Source organism: Lepidochelys kempii, chromosome 9 (genome assembly GCF_965140265.1).
Source record: "Lepidochelys kempii isolate rLepKem1 chromosome 9, rLepKem1.hap2, whole genome shotgun sequence".
In the NCBI taxonomy this organism is placed as follows: domain Eukaryota; kingdom Metazoa; phylum Chordata; order Testudines; family Cheloniidae; genus Lepidochelys; species Lepidochelys kempii.
The window spans coordinates 80,697,684-80,715,245 of record NC_133264.1 but is presented as its reverse complement, the minus strand read 5'-3'; the positions used below and the strand labels follow the sequence as shown (position 1 = coordinate 80,715,245).

At 46.0% G+C, this 17,562-nt stretch overlaps 1 protein-coding gene across 7 annotated transcripts in view; it reads right to left on the bottom strand.

Annotated features, from left to right (window-relative positions):
• AMER1 (APC membrane recruitment protein 1) overlaps window positions 1-17,562 on the bottom strand; it is an 84,666-nt gene that overhangs the window by 26,519 nt on the left and 40,585 nt on the right. The window contains exon 4 of one of the 7 annotated variants that reach the window (XM_073361061.1): window positions 563-582. The exons of 5 other annotated variants lie outside the window; for them this stretch is intronic. In XM_073361061.1, coding sequence (XP_073217162.1) covers window positions 578-582 — 5 coding nt within the window. In that variant the 3' untranslated portion in view covers window positions 563-577. Of the gene's footprint in view, window positions 1-562; window positions 583-4,036; window positions 4,402-17,562 lie in introns of those variants that run through there. One more of the 7 variants, XM_073361057.1, reaches the window with a different exon arrangement.

The window sequence follows — 17,562 nt, the reverse complement described above, 5'->3', positions numbered from 1 at the left end:
TGTTGTTGTGACCGAACCTTTGATCATTTCACAAGCTGAGGCTTTGGACGTGAGTGCTCCTTTTTCAAACCCAATGGGAGAGGACTAAGGAATTCATCCTGGTGTTGAAAGCCTTTAAATCACTAGATATAAAGGTGTTTGTGGGGGTAGGGAGGACCTCATATAATGCATCCTCTGGCACATTCTCTAACCTCCACTTATTTTGACCGACAAATAGCTCTTTAAATTGGGGCATACTTTCAGGCTTCGTCATCTTCCTCATGAGGAAATTTAATGAAACCCTTTCTCTGCTTGATCCCTTGAGAATACAGGACATTATTGCTGCTCCTGCTCTCTCTAGGCAATAGACAATACAAAACAGAGTTGTAACGCTGTATTGATTATTGATGCCCTCTGGTGGCTAAGTATTAAAATTGCCAGGATTTGGCTGACTTCCTGGGGATAGGTTTTGTCTAGAAAATACAGGTGTCAGCTTACACATCTTGAATGTCGCAGCAGGGACTCATGGTTGAAACACATATGTACTGCACTGATAATTCGCGTCCTGCTGTTCTAAAATGATACCCTCTGGGTAGGTTCAGTCTGCAAACAATATTGGGGAAAATAAGTACAGGTAATCCCAGATCTGTTGGCATATTTCTATATTTGTCAGGGAATTTAGTGCTCAAAGAGAGGTAATGACAGCAGCTACTTGAGCCAAGCATAGTGTAAGCATCACCACTCAGCTCTCTCAGTGCTTCTCCAACATGACCTGGAGCACCAGCTCATTTTTCTGCCCCAGGCCTTCCCTCTCTGCCAAATGATGTGTGGTAGTTTTGCAAAATGCTCACAGAGGGACTAGATTGAGACCTACTAATCTCATTTCATGTGTGACCTGAGCAAAGGATTGGATCCTCAGTCTCTAGAGGTGAAAAGCTAATAGGCTAACTCTCCTCCAGAGCATTCGGAAGAAATAGTCATTTACCATCCTATAAAATTCATTAGGCATGATAAAATATCCACTACTTGAGCTAGCATGGGAGCTCTGTGCTGGAAGCATATAAACAGCAATCCTCCAGGAGCCTGCAGAACAGAGGGTTCCTACTTGCTGTTCAACATCCAGCTATCCATGTGCATCAGCTTTATAAAACTGTCAAAGAAAATGTACTTGTCCACTTTTGCAATAGTGATTGATGATCTTTTACTTGCTGGTCAAAACAAATCAACAGAAAAAACATTACTTGTCCAGGGCAAGTGCGGGAATGGAATTCCACAGGACTGATTAAAAGTGTGTCATAACAGATATGATGAAATCTGAGGTCAGGCAAGCTTTTACAAGCAGATCTCTTTGCATAACATTTCAGTGACAGCGGTAACAAGATGCAAATTTATCGTCTAATAATGGTCGGTCGTTGACAGATAAATAAAACAATATCTAAAATATCAACAGTGAGAGGGGGCTGATTTTGTACAGGGTTATAGGTCATTATGGGAGCCCAGGCTCCTGTTAACTGAAGAGATGTATTAGGCACATATAGCTAGCACATCTGGGAGCACTGTTTATTAATAAGTCACGGAACTGATCAAAGCAACCCCAAGCTTTGGAGCAGTTCAGATCTGGACCTGTCTTCTGCAGCTCAGCTCCATTTCTATTTCAAAACAACAACTTCATTCAGAATGCTTACAACGGACAGCAAGAAAAGCCATTCATTCAACCAACCACCTCTAAGCCCTACAGAGAAAACCTCCTGAGCTTGGAATCATAATAAAGTATTCAACCAAAAACGTGCTATGCATTATGCTGTGAAAGCCAGCAGAGCCCTGTTTCACAGTTTAGGGCAACTGCACCTCTATTCCCCCTCTATGGTCTACCAAAAGTCCCCAACTTACAGGCTTCTGGCTCCCAGTCATCACCTTTCTCAGTTAGAAGTCACCACACAGCCCTTTCTAAGAAAGCACTACAGAGAAAACATAAAAGAACCTACATGCCTGCTAATCACCTTGTCAGACGTCACCCTAACTCCAACAAGGGCTATGGCAGGTGATCAGGCCTTCAAACCCCACCAAGGGTTTTTTCTGTGGTTGCAAGCTCAGAACAGCTCTTAGCTCAGAATAAACACCCCCATGAGCAGGTCAAGTCCTTCCAACCCTTCCCAGAAAGGATTGGGGTCCCTTGAATGGAAGGTCCTGTCCATTTGCTGGATCAGAAAAAAGGCCCCGAGTAAATTTAAATTCAGGCTATTTGTCCAAAAGTCCTTTTTTTTTTTTTTTTTTTTCCTGTTGGTCTCTAGAGAATCCAGTTTAAAACAGTATACAAAAGCCTCTCTAGGTGGTGGTACCTCTCAGAGGTGTTTTTACCTGAGTGAATTTACCCAATCACCCCCACTGTGCTTAGTTCCTGGAGTCCTGTGGTCCCCCTGGCCCACAATGATACACACACTTAACACAGTAAGATCTCTCAAGGAATTTCTATCTCTGATTGAAAGCCAGAGAAGATCCACAGTTCTCCACTGAACATGTCCTTTCCCCAGTTGTGGAGACTTCACATCTAGGGGCTCTCACCAGGAGCATCTCAGCTGACCTTGACTGATGCTACAGTGCATAGGGAGAGAGGTTATTCTAGCTCATTCAGGGCTCTACAAATCAAAGCCATACACTAAACCACCATGTCACTGTAACAGGGTGCAGGGACATGACCTGGATCTAGCTCAGGACTGTCAGCAGAAGAGCCATATGAATGAATGTTTTGTGGACAGGTGGTAAGGACAATGTCTTTGGGAAGGTCAGGGCTCCATCCCCAGGGCCAAGGGACTGGGCTGATTTCCGTTTGCTTTCTGATTCTTTTAACTTACTTAGCTTTCTTGTTGCAAGCACTAACTCTTGGGAGAAATGAGTAGACCTTGCCGACTGCTTTTCACTGAGACATCCCATTAGCGCCTAGTCTCATTTCACCCTTTAAACCACAAGTCAAAAGTAAACACCGCAAAAGCCTTTGTCAGTCTTACAAGGGATGGTCAACTATGTGGTGTGTGTAGCTTTGAAATATCAACCCCTTTTATTTTCTGAATACTGCAGCTTTTAATTTCTAAGCACCATTTCAGTTCAGCCACCATTTTGTTCTCGGGGCTCAGAGCAGACGGGCGCAGAAGTACATACTGGGCTCTTTCCTGGGAATGTTACTTGGGTTCCTTTCATTCAAAGTAAAGGTCTTTGTGACTAAATGTGCCTGGTTGTTCTGTGGTTTCCCCGTAGACAAAGGCCAAAACCCAGGTGGTATGAAACAAGAACCCCAGGACCAGAATGACAAGTGGGAAAACACCACAACAAAGCCTGTCCTCATGGTATCAACAGGGTTCTAGCATTTCCTGCAGGGTTCTAGCCAAACATCGTCATTTGTGTAGCAGTAAAGCCTGCTGGGTGCTTTACAGCTGCAGACAAGCTTCCTGCTCCAAACAGCCTGACCCTACAATCAGCTCCACATGGGTGACCTCCCTGCTGCATGGAGTTCAAAGCAGGGTCAGGACTTTAATAATAAACTGTGCATTGAGGGCTAGTGGTGGTTTGTGGTATTAATTATTATTGTCCTGATTGTCCCTATGGGAGAGAGACCAGCCCTAGTTCTGAGCCAAACATTTACCATTTTCTCAACCCTCTTCTTCAGCAATCTTTATGGGCCCTGTGTCTTTCAATGGAGTTAAAAGGTAGGTCCCTAATTTTGACTTCAAATGTCCCCATTAATAGCTTCCCCGTGTTGGCCAGTCCTGCAGGAGACCGAACACTAGAGCAAAGGGCTCCAGGAACCAGAGAAAAAGATGATCCTTCAATCCCAAAGAGAAAAGCCCAGGCCTCAGGCATTGGAGCCAGAGGGAGAGAGCAGGCCCCGCAAGTAGGCTGGACGAGGGACCTTTCCTAGGGGTTTTTGTTTTGTTTTGTTTTGTTTTTAAACAAAATAAAAAAACATCCTTACCACAGGATGTAAACTAATTGCTGTATTTAGCTAGAAAAACAGCCCCTCTCCCTGCATTCTGACTCACTTCCCCTTACACAACAATGAGCTGGGAAAAGCTGCCAGATCTCAGTTCTCCTCAACTTGTTCCCAGCCAAGTGGCGTCTTTACATCGATTTTCCACATCTAAAGTCTAATCTATCAGCTGCTCCCCAGCCAGGAGTGAGACGCCTCTTTCGGCTTTGTGCACTCGAGAACTTGGCCACTCGCAGGCCCACACCACTAGGAGTGAGGTCACTCTGATTGTCCAAAGGAGGTGAATGGCCTGCTGCCATGTGGGAGGGGCAAGTTGGCTTGGCCTCCTTTTGTGCCAGTTCCTTTCACTGTGGTTGATGCTAAGTTCAAATGGCACCTCAGTTCCCCGAGAAGGAAAGGAGAAATGAAGTACCAGTTTCCTGAGGTTGCATAGCCGGAATCTGGGAGGAGACAAGAGGTACATTACTGTGCACACAGCACAGACTAGAAGGCAAACAGATGGCAAGGTTGTAGGTTGGAATTTTCAAAGAGTCCTAGGGGAGTTAGGCGCACAACTCTCAAACCAACCTGAAATTGAACACAGTCTGGCTGTGGTGGAAACCCTGGAGAGAAACACTGAAGCTGGATCCTTTACAACCCATTACTTTTTGTAATACCATATGAATCTACACAAGTTAAGGCAAATGAATGCTCAAACCTCATGCTTCTGGGCATCAGCTGATTCTCTACAAGGGGTCAGGAAGGAATTACATCCCCCTCACCCTTTCCCATCTCGCTTCACATGCAACATTTCATGGTTGGGGCCTGAGCACCTGCAGCTCCCATTAAAATCAGCAGACAATTTGCACTAAAAGCTTGAAAATTCCTTTAATTCAAACAGGCATTTCCACACATCATACATACAATTCACACCTGCATTTGCAACCTGCATGCTTTCACTGTGGGTTATGCAATCATGTTCTGGTTCTGCTTCCCATGGTGATATATGCTGGCACAAATGCTAGGCTACTCTTTCCACACTCTCCAGTACCTTGTAGGCCACAGCGCAGCTGCTAACATACCCAGTGCCCCATCTCTTTGTTTTCACAAATGAAATCATTCAACTTGGACAAGTCATTTGAGACATAAGACATACAGCAAAGATGAAGGGGCAGGAGATATCTCACCAAGTTCCTAAAAATAACATTACTTGGGAAATCCAAGAAGCTGAAAAGGGTAGAATTTTTATAATAACCTAGCAATACGCCATGAAACATTCATGCTTGAGCAGAGGAGCAGCATGCAGTCTTACTCTGAAAGACTACTGGGTAAAAATTGCTCTCTCACTCAGCAGATCTTCCTGTCACAGAGTCACAGCTGCTGCCGTACTGACTAAAATTAGTTTTCACTATTATTTACTCCCCGTAGTACAGCAAACCCAGGACACTTGCAGGAAGGCGAGCTAGATTCTGTTCTGGCTTGTGCAACATCAGCAAAGCAGTGTGGTTAGCCAAGTTCTTACCTCAGGGCCAATTTCTGCCCTCAGTTACACTGGACAACCGCACTGGAGATGGGGTAACTCCACAGGCCAGAACACTGGAATTCAATGGCTTTTGTCCTGCCGGATCTACAAAGGATGACCTACTGAAATCTGACAGAGATGGGTGTAGCCCAGGAGTTCTGTTACTGCCTCGGGCATGGCTGAAACACTAATGTTAGTACCCAGAGGTTTGGCTCTTTCTTCTGCCATTGCTGAAAAATTTCCTGGTTTGTAAAAATGAAGTTTTGGAGGCTGCCATTGTAGAACCCCACAGTATTCTTGTCAGCAAGTTAAAGAAGTATGGGCTGGATGAATGCACTATAAGGTGGGTAGAAAATTGGCTAGATTGTCGGGCTCAACAGGTAGTGATCAATGGCTCCATATCTAGTTGGCAGCCGGTGTCAAGTGGAGTGCCCCAGGGGTCGGTCCTGGGGCCGGTTTTGTTCAATATCTTCATAAATGATCTGGAGGATGGTGTGGATTGCACTCTCAGCAAATTTGCGGATGATACTAAACTGGGAGGAGTGGTAGATACGCTGGAGGGCAGGGATAGGATACAGAGGGACCTAGACAAATTGGAGGATTGGGCCAAAAGAAATCTGATGAGGTTCAATAAGGATAAGTGCAGGGTCCTGCACTTAGGACGGAAGAACCCAATGCACAGCTACCGACTAGGGACCGAATGGCTACACAGCAGTTCTGCGGAAAAGGACCTAGGGGTGACAGTGGACGAGAAGCTGGATATGAGTCAGCAGTGTGCCCTTGTTGCCAAGAAGGCCAATGGCATTTTGGGATGTATAAGTAGGGGCATAGCGAGCAGATTGAGGGACGTGATCGTCCCCCTCTATTCGACATTGGTGAGGCCTCATCTGGAGTACTGTGTCCAGTTTTGGGCCCCACACTACAAGAAGGATGTGGATAAATTGGAGAGAGTCCAGCGAAGGGCAACAAAAATGATTAGGGGTCTGGAACACATGACTTATGAGGAGAGGCTGAGGGAACTGGGATTGTTTAGTCTGCAGAAGAGAAGAATGAGGGGGGATTTGATAGCTGCTTTCAACTACCTGAGAGGTGGTTCCAGAGAGGATGGTTCTAGACTATTCTCAGTGGTAGAAGAGGACAGGACAAGGAGTAATAGTCTCAAGTTGCAGTGGGGTAGGTTTAGGTTGGATATTAGGAAAAACTTTTTCACTAGCAGGGTGGTGAAACACTGGAATGCGTTACCTAGGGAGGTGGTAGAATCTCCTTCCTTAGAAGTTTTTAAGGTCAGGCTTGACAAAGCCCTGGCTGGGATGATTTAATTGGGGATTGGTCCTGCTTTGAGCAGGGGGTTGGACTAGATGACCTCCTGAGGTCCCTTCCAACCCTGATATTCTATGATTCTATGCCACTGTGACAGGGTTTGGCTCCACAGCACCCCCTCGTGGCCCATCAGGATGCTGCTCATCGCAGTAGTCAGCCATGCCTCTCAGAAGGTGCAAGACAGTGAGCTTTAGCCCTGTAGCTGAGGCACTCTTAAGTCCCACCCACTACAGGTATTAGAGTCCAAAAATAAAGCCAAAACTCAAAATAGGGTCATCTGATGAATCTTCAGCAGTAACCCGCCCTTCTACTTCTGTATGGCCCTGTCTTCAAACAGCCCATCTCCCAGAGCCCTTAGCCCATCCACCAGGAGGCTTGTCCAACCAGCAAGCAGTGTCAGACTCCTGACCGTAACTAGCTCTTCTCCCCTTCCGGGTCAGCCCCCAACTGAGCTGTGTCTTCTTCTAACTTCCCTTTCCACACCTGACATCTGCTGCACTGGGTCCACTGGCCCTGATTAACCCTCACCTTGCCACTGTGTGGCCTCCATCACACTCACATTACCTGGAGCATCTGAGTATTTGGAGGGACACACACAAAAGACCAAATTCAGGCAACACAATTCCCATTAAAGTCAAGGCTGAAACCAATACATAGGGCACAGCCCCCCAAAATCAGGTGTAGTTTGTAAAATCTAACAGGACGAGAGAAGTTTTTGAGCTTAGTGTAGATTTTAGTGAAAACAGGAGAGGGTGGGGAAGAGCTAGGAGATGGGGAGACATCTTTTTGTGAGGCACTGCAACTTGGGAAGCTAACCACAACAGCACTGTGCCCAGTCCTTAAGAAACAGAGAGTGACACAGACCCGGGGAGTGAAGTGCAACAAGTAAACAAACAGCACAAGGAGCAAAAGCAACATTAGATTGCCAGTATTCTTTCCCATTTAATAAAAGTCAGGGTTTATTATTAATATTAAGGTCATTTTTAAAAGGGAGGAGTTTTAATCTTGAAAGGGTCTTTTCAAATGCCATTCCCCCCCCACCACCACTCATTTTGAAATCTGTGCAGTGAGGAACGTGACTCATGAAACTAGTTAATAGGGTACTCACACATTGGGAGATCACCATCTGGTCCTTCTCCTTTTGAGCCAGTTCACTGAATACTAATGAAGTGAAGATGACATGCATCCATTAGTGGCAAGAAAGGATTTTCTGTGAATCATCAGGCCAACTGCTACTAGAAAACAATAGTCACGCCTCTCCTGTGGGGTCTCTCCTCTGGGGTAGCCATGTGAAAAGGCGATGTTAAAATGTTGTGATTCTGCTCTCAGAACTGAATCTCTCAGGAGTCAGAACTTGGCAAGACATAGCACCAAGGTTTTCATCTCAAAGTTAGACCCACCCCAACATCTTAACGTTGTTATAGAATCACAGAAATTGTAGGGCTGGAAGGAGCCTTGAGAAGTCATCAAGTCCAGCCCCCTTCACTGGGGCAGGACCAAGTAAAGCTAGCCCATCCCTAACAAGTGTTTGTCCAACCTGTTCTTAAAAACCTCCAGTGATGGGGATTCCACAACCTCCCTTGGAAGCCTAGTCCAGAGCTTAACTACCCTTATAGTTAGGTTAAATATTAGGAAAAACTTTCTAAGTCTCCCTTGCTGCCACAAGTGATATGTAGGGGGGGCATGCAGGGTCCAGTGCCCCTCCCCCCGACTTCTGCTTGGCCTGCTGGGGGTGGGGTGGGAGAGGGACTCTGTCCTCCTCCTGCTGCACCTGCCCCCTGGCATGTTTCCAGCTCATTCCGCCCCTACTCCCGGCAGCTGGGCCCGGGTAGGGACTGGAGGGAGCAGGCTTCTGCTGCCTCCTCCCAAGCTGGACACTCTCTCAGGCAGCTGTTGCACTGCACAGAGGCAGCGACCTGGAATGGCCAGCCTCAGCCAGCGTGAGAAGCAGCTCCATCCCATTCCCTGCCTGGCCCCGGCTACCAGGGAGAGCAGCTGAGCGAGCCAGAAACATGTCGGGGGGAGATGTAGCAGGAGCAGGACATAGCCTGCTCCCACCCTCCATCCCCAGTGGGTAACTCTGGCAGGACGGGGAGAGCACAGTAGTCCCTGGACTCTGCACAGGGTGGGCGGGTTGCTGAGGAAGGCTCCAGGAGCAGGTTCCCTGGCCTCTGCTCAGCTGGAGATAGGGGCATTGCCTGCACCTTGTGCCTCTTCTGCTGAGGTGTCTGTGAGCTCTGGGGAGACACTGGTGCTGTGAGTCTCCCCAAGCCGGGGCTGGCCCAGAGGCACCTGCTCCCCGCTCCTGTGGCCCCATCCCCCAGGAGCCAGTGGGATTGACTGCCCTGGCCCAGGGAGATGGGGCTGGAAGTTTGTCCGACAAGTAGGGCAGTCACGTCCCACACCTTTACATTATTTCCCCCCCCCACCGCCCATCCTGGCCTTGGTATCAGGAGGCACAAGTCATCTATGCTTGCTGCAGATTAAGCCTTCTACTTCTTGTCCTACTGTCAGTGGAATGTGGAGAACAATTGATCACCCTCCTCTTTATAGCCACCCTTAACATATTTGAAGTCTATTATCAGGTTCCCCCTCAGTCTTCTGTTCTCAAGACTAAACATACCCAGTTTTTTAATCTTTCCTCCTAGATCTTGTTTTCTGCACCTTTTCTCACTTTTGCTCTGGATTCTCCAATTTGTCCACATCTTTCTTAAAGTGTGGCATCCAGAATTGGACACAGTACTCCAATGGGGGAAATTATCTGGATTCTTAGGGTCTGATTCTTTATTCACCCTAAGTGGTTCTGGGAAATAGGATGTAGTTGGTTACTTCTTAAAGGTTCCACTTCACAACTAATGAAACGAAGGAACAATGCAAGATTAAGAAATTTTCAAAGTAAACTTAATGAAACTGAAATTCAGTGGGAGTTGGACACTGGCTATGTCCCTTAGGTTCCTTTGAAAGTGCAAGCCCACATGTTTAAACAATAATACGTTACTTGCATTACTCGCTTTATCTTGGATTATTAAAACAGAAAGGATTTTAAGTTTGTTTAATTTTTTGCATTTCACTTAGCTGGTCACTTTCACTTTTTGTTTCTAATTGGTTGCACTTCCCAGTTCTCCTGTGACGCTTCAATATTTCATTTGCTAATGCTTCATGAGAACATTATTCCTCACTCAGGGCCTGATCCAATGACTACTGAAGTCAAGGGCAGTCTTCCATTCACTTCAACGGTCTTCAGATCAGGCCCTCAGAACACACCTCAACCAACTTTGTGGAGAGGCAGGCAGGAGGAGACTATGCTTGGGCTCAGAGAAAAGGACTCATCCCCATACCGCAGACTAGAGCAGTGGGGCAGCCCTTCAATGACTGCTGCTCCAGTACCTGGGCTGGACAAGGGACAGTGAGCCCTGTACTCACACATATGTATACATAAGAGCAAATACAGTGACCAAATCCCTTCATCTCTACCAAAGACTTTCAGTCATTTGCAGTGGCCTTCACTGGGCTGGTGTGGAGCCCAGGGCATGGGTGCACAGGGGATGCAGAGCTCCTTTAAACACTCATTTCAGTCACCCACAGTGAAGCTGCCATAGTTCAGTTCTGTAGGGGCCTTTGACACATTCACCCCTGAATGAACTGTTTCTAGAGAGAATGTTTGCCAGATTTTCTCTGAAAAGCTGCAGGATCTCTGGAGAGGCCCCAGGGCTAAGGCAGAAGGGAGTTCAGTTTTAATTAAAGAAAGAACAGAAAATATCAGAGATGAAAAGCACAAGCCCCTGCTTACATCTTACACCAGCTGAAGGGTTAATGCTCCCAGTAGGACAGCCATGGTTACCACTTGGTTAGGAGTCAGACCTACTGACCCACATTCAAACCAAATCAATATATTATTTAGAGTCTGGGGCTCCAGCTCACATTCAGCTGTTAGAGGAGCGCATGTGAAAAGCTGCTTGTCACATTGAAGAACTAGACATGCGGAAAAGGAGTCCATTTTAGGGAGTCTGCAGATGAATTTACCACCTCCTTCCTTTTAAGCAATCCCCCCGGGCCACATGCAATTTGGAGTTTAACTAAATAAAACAAATCATATGAGGAGGAGAACCACCAGGAAAGTAGTGAGACTTAATGGAAAGTCAGACTTAATGGGGTGTCTGAATGGGCCGCAGTGGAAAGTGACTGCCCAAAATTTCATGGCTGATCAAAATTCTGAGCTGAACTCTGGTCCAGTAATACCCTGGGGATTTGATTTTCTCATGTATGGGCTCCAGTATGGTATTGAAAGAAAACAAAAGACAAAGAAAGAAAGATCCTAAATCAGCCATTTAACCGGGTCAGATAAGTGATCCCAAACCACAGCCATTGAGCTGAACATCCCTGACCTTTAAAAAAACAGACCAGACCTGGATTTGCAGATTGTTTAATCTTTAACAAGGACAGTTTCATGCCAGGAGAACACAAGCTTATTGTTTAATGTCAATATATTTGTTTGTTTTAAAGAGAAGAGTCTCATCTGTTTGATGAAGTCTGAGGAGTTTGGTACCTATATTACCTCTGAACTCCAGGGTCAACATTGAAAATTTGGAAGACACTGATCAGCTGGCATGGCAAGTGACATCAGCACTGAGTTGCAACAGTTCTGGCTCAACAGAGCAGCACTTCTAAAAAGGCAGGTTTCAGAGTAGCTGCCGTGATTCCCACATTAAGACAAAACCCAGTGGGGCAGCCATGCATCAGATCTGAGCAGTCACAACTGTGTCAGTGAGGCACGGAAGATACATTAGACTGGTTGCCAGCTCATTTGCAGCAAATCTAAAATACTGCTTCAACATTGCAGCATAAATTAATCTAAAAGCATCAGCTTCCTCTCTCTATTTCTGCCTACATTTTGGACTGGAAACTAATTCCAACCCCCACTCCATTTCTTCCTATGTGGAAGGGTGATCTTACAACAAGCACATGGTACACTACTAGGAATCAGACAATCTGGGTTCTGAACTTCTGATCCCATCTCTGCCACAATCTCCCCGTGTGATCTTGGGCAGGTTTCTCCCCCACTCCGTGCCTTACTTTCTTGATCGGTAAAATGAAGAATCAATACTTCTGGAATCTGTAGCAGCTGAGCTGGTCTCAGCCAGAAGGTGTGTGATTTTTGCATGTTTTATGATATTTCCTGAGTACTGAGTGAAGTTGTACAACTCCTTCATTTGCAATTAAGGGCCAGTTTCTTTGTATACCCTATGACCCTGATTATTTTCCTGAATAAGACTGCTGTACCAGTCTGTCTTGGAATGGGAAGACAAATGTAAATGGCAGTCCATCTTCCATCTGCTGTTCCTGATTAGAAACAGGCTAACCAGGCGGTGTTTGAGGCTGATACAGATTTTGAGCAGTTTTAAGTCTGGGTTCAGAATTCGCATCTAATCAAGGTTTGGATTCCCATTTGGATTTGATGGTGCCAAAAGCTCAAACTGCTTGAGACATTTCAGTGTCAATAGTGAAAATTTCAGGAGATCAGATGCACTCTTGAGATTTTCACCAATCTGAACTAGATTCTGGAAACAGACCCCTTTCTGCATTTGTATCCAGCCTGGGACAAAACCCACAGGTGTAGCTGGAACCCGTGACTGCACCCCCAATAGATACAGAAAGGACTCATATCTGAGGTTCCTGTTCTGGGCCATTACTGTGTCCAGTAACAGAGCGCTATTCCTTTAAAAGGGTAGCATGCAATCGGCTTTTGCAAACTTGGATCACTCACTACGTGTGCCATCTTCACAGGATTATTCACATATCAGGGTTTGATTTGAAAGGACTTCTCTACATTTTCATATTCCAGTGGTTTAATAAGTAAATTACTTTTGCAAGTCCATCGGTTTGGCATGGATCCTTTCAAACAGATCACCCTACCAAGCAGGCAGAGTAGTCATTATTTCACGAGAGCCGCAAAAGAAGTGCAGTAACTCTTATTCCCCCTTAGAGGTCACCCTAGCATAACAACTCATACAGAAACAACCACAAAGCCCCACTAACAGGAGTAACAGTTTCTCACGGAAGAGCTTACAGTGAGCACTGCTTCCATATGCAACAATTGCAGCCACAAACCCAAATGCCTGCCTAACAATTTAGATAACAGCTCTCGTTAGATCTGCAGAGAGGGCTGGGGTTTTACAGCAGTGCTTACATCTGAAACAAACCGGTACTGCAGCTGGACCACAGAGGTTTATGAGGCAGCCTTCGCCCCCATACTAACAGAGCTGGCTGGTTTTAGCACATGCAGCAGCAGGTTGTGGTTTTAGCTGTAGAGGCCTTGTGTTCAGTCCCTGCAGAGGGCAGTGGAGCACACATCTATCAAGGTATTGTTAAGGCCCCATCACTGCATGATCCTAGCACATGGCCACCTATGCTCCAGCCAGTTGCAGACTGAGATTCCTAAAAGACAAACTCTTACCTGTTCTCTCTGTCACTGTCCTACTGACAGATAAAAACCCCAGCCTGTTCTGAGCTGCATGCAACAGAGTTTTAGTGTTAGCGACAGATTGACAGCTTGGGAGACCGCAGTCTCTCTCTGGCTACGGCACCGCTAGGAACAGCATGGATAGCAGGAATGCAGTCTTCCCCCACACACTGCTCCTCCACTGTGCCTCCCCCCTGACTAAGAGAAAAGGAGTGTGGGGGAAAAGGTAGCTCAGGAACCATGGCCCATTCAGTTCTTTTTGTTGCAAAATCATTCCCTCTTAGGTGGAAAATATGCAATGCGTGCAGGCTACTTTAACATAATAGGCTAGCTACTGAGCATGTGCACCAGTGTCCTCTAGTGGCTGGAGTGAAACCTGCTTCCCTGTGTGTCATAATCCCTGCATTATTAGCTACAAATAGAGTCTCCTTTAGCTCAAATCGCTTTAGAAGCAGAGGTATCTGAACTCTATCCTCACCATCACTGACATTCCAAGTGACCTCGGTGTAAAGCTGTAAAGTCCTAGATTTGTAACAGTAAGTGGGATACTTAGAAGTATATTTATAGCTCAGACATTTACTAAAACAACATACAGGGGGGACAAGAATCAGGGCCTCTTTCATTACAACAAACAATGATCGCGTCTGACAGACCTCATGTCGTCTCATTAAATCAGGCCATAAAATACTAGGGGCATGCAAAAAAATCTGTGGGGTGGGCTTCTTTCAATACAAAGCCAAACTAAAGGCCGTTAGTTCAGTTTCTATAATGAGTTCAGTTTCTCCTCTGCACAGTGACAAACTGCTGCCCAGAAGAGTAGCTCTCCCCACCAGCCGAGTACTGTATGATAATCCCCTGAAAGGGGACGTACGGCTTTCCGACCAGGCCAATCCAGATCGGTTTGCATACTTAGCAATAGAATGTTCCCAGAGCAATTCATCTTTTCTGTTCCTGTGAAAGGTGGGGCATGAAAGGGGGAGCCAGTATGGACAATGGTCAGAAGGTAGAAATGTAGCCAGTGGTCAGAAGGTAGAAATGAGGGGGCTCAGCAGCTATATCCTTACATGCAGACAGACCAGTTTTCCACTGTGACCATATAGAGGACACCAGAGCTTGCTCTACTAATTCCCTGAAGCGGTGTGCCACCAAAGAACCCAGGCAAGGGACACAAGGAGAATGGAGTCTGATAAAACTGATGTGCCAATGATAACAAATAAAACTGGGTGATACCTTACTGTCATGTTTCCTTATGGACAGAAGTGAGCTCAGGCTGTTAGTTCAGATCCATAATTGAAACTCCCCAGATGTTGGGAGGGGCTTGGATCCAGTGTTCTGGTTCAGATCCCCCCTTCCAGCGGAGGTAGGGACTATACTTGGTGTTCCAGTTTAAACCGACTCCTACTTACGGACATCATCACGACAGTCAAGGTCACGTGGTTGCACATCTACTAGTACTGATCATTGCCCTAGACACCCCTGCAGAGGGATTCATATGCTGCGCCTTGTGATAAATTCAGCATAAAATAACACAATGTCCCAACTCTAGTGCTGAGTCACTGTCTGACATTGGGAAAATCATTTGCTTCAGTTTCCCCATCTCCAAAACAGGGAACAATGACAACTCCTCTCCTTTGCAAAGAGCTTTGAGGTCTGCAGACAAAAAGACCTATGCAAGCGTAAAGCATTATTATTCCCAGGTGCTGTGTCTGCCAGCAGCATGCTCAAGGAACACAGCTGCCAGAGTGAGTGACTGCAGGTGTCAGGGACAGTGCAGGCCTGATATATTCATTATTCCTCACTCAGGAGTAGCTGGCCATCAGTTTGAGGGACCCAAATGGGGCTTTGCTGAACAGGCAGATGGGAGAGATGGGGAGCTTGCATGGCAATGTTTTGCCCTCCTCTGCCACAAAAAATGCTGAGACAGCAACATTACCCGTAGCTGGCCCAGACAATGGGCCTGTGTCTGCTTCTTGTCCTACACATCTGTGGGACAAATTCTACACTCCAAAGCATGCACAAGTCCCAAAGGCAATTGGAGAAGCTCTGCATGCTTATGTAAGAGTAGAATTGGGCAGGATAATAGACCACCTGCACGCACAGATATCTGCAGTGTGCTCTACTGTACACAGAGAGAATTTATTTTACTTAGAAGGAAAGACAGAAACCTGGCTAACATTTTAACGTTGTACCATAAGGGAAATTACTTCCTAACCCCAGCTGGTGACCATCTCATGGCCTTCAGCCTGGATCAAGAGCCCTTGTCATTTTTAATCCTAGCCAGTGTCATTGCAGGTAGAATCTGTATTTATGGAACCCATCTAAACCTTATATGAATCATAGTAAAGTGTTTGTTTATCAGCCCACACTGCATTGATTCTTCAGATAATAGGAGACTTCAGTCTCCAGGACTGTTCACTCAGTAACTCTCATCAGAGTGAAATACACTTAAAAATACAACCTTAAAAAATAAACAAAAAGATTGACCTGTATCAGGCAAAAAAATAAAAATAAAATAAAAATACTGTTCAAAAATGTCATTGGCAGTAATAGAATCCATCATTCTGGTCAGGCATCAACTAGAGTTATTTATAGCAGCGCTCAACTCATTCTAGTTCATTTAGCTTCCAGTAACTCTTGACTTATTTTATAATTAAGTTCATTGGAAACCGCTTGCAATGAAGAAAGCAGTAAGAAAAGAGGGCAGCTGGATGGAAAGGTTTCGCCCACTACGGGGATTGCTTCCCTCCAAAAGATTGAGCTGTCTCTCCCCAGTCTGACTATCAGTGTTTTGTTTCTTGATGTTTTACAGCTTTTCTCCCATTTCCTAAATGCCAACAATTGCATTAACCTGCCGTTGCATCACCTAAGGTTGCAATCTTGCAAGCTAGGCAGACATGAGTAAAGCCCTTGGTGGGATGGGCGAACCAAGACCACTGCAGTAAGTTATGCTGGAGATTCAGGCCTGGGTTACACTAGGAAATTCGGTCAGTATAACTATGTTGCTCAGGGGCACAGGTGCCAACTCTGTGGGTGCTGGGGTTGAGCACCCCAGGCAAAGGCAAAAAGCCAGCCCCCATGCTCAGGGGTGTGAAAAATCCACTCCCCTGAGCAACGTAATTACACCTGTGTAAGCCCTGGTATAGACAGAACTAGGTCGACAGGAGAATTCTCCCTTTGACCTGGCTCCTGCCTCTTGGGGAGGTGAAGTACCTCCACTGAGGGGAGGAGCCCTCCCATCGGCGTAGGTAACGTCTTCACTGAAGCACCACAGTGGTGCTGCTTCAGCAGTACAGCTGCACCTCTGCAGCATGTTAAGTCTAGACCAGCCCCCAGCAGGTGGCAACCTTCCCTGTAAAAAGAAAAGGAGTACTTGTGGCACCTTAGAGACTAACCAATTTATTTGAGCATGAGCTTTCGTGAGCTACAGCTCACTTCATCGGATGCATGCCGTGGAAACTGTAGCAGACTTTATATATACACAGACAATATGAAAAAATACCTCCTCCCACCCCACTGTCCAGCTGGTAATAGCTTATCTAAAGTGATCATCAGGTGGGCCATTTCCAGCACAAATCCAGGTTTTCTCACCCTCCACCCCCCCACACAAATTCACTCTCCTGCTGGTGATAGCCCATCCAAAGTGACAACTCTTTACACAATGTGCATGATAATAAAGTTGGGCCATTTCCTGCACAAATCCAGGTTCTCTCACCCCCTCACCCCCCTCCCAAAAACCACACACACGAACTCACTATCCTGCTGGTAATAGCTCATCCAAAGTGACCATTCTCCCTACAATGTGCATAATTAAGGTGGGCCATTTCCAGCACAAATCCAGGTTTTCTCACATCCCCCCACCCCCATACACACACAAACTCACTCTCCTGCTGGTAATAGCTCATCCAAACTGACCACTCTCCAAGTTTAAATCCAAGTTAAACCAGAACATCTGGGGGGGGGGGAGGGGTAGGAAAAAACAAGAGGAAATAGGCTACCTTGCATAATGACTTAGCCACTCCCAGTCTCTATTTAAGCCTAAATTAATAGTATCCAATTTGCAAATGAATTCCAATTCAGCAGTTTCTCGCTGGAGTCTGGATTTGAAGTTTGTTTGTTTTTTTGTTTTAAGATAGCGACCTTCATGTCTGTGATTGCGTGACCAGAGAGATTGAAGGTGCCACAAGTACTCCTTTTCTTTTTGCGAATACAGACTAACACGGCTGTTACTCTGAAACCTTCCCTGTGAATCAGTACTAAGCTCTCTATATAGCTTAGTGTGTATGTATAACCAGCTGTTCAGTGTGTTACACAGCTCCGCTA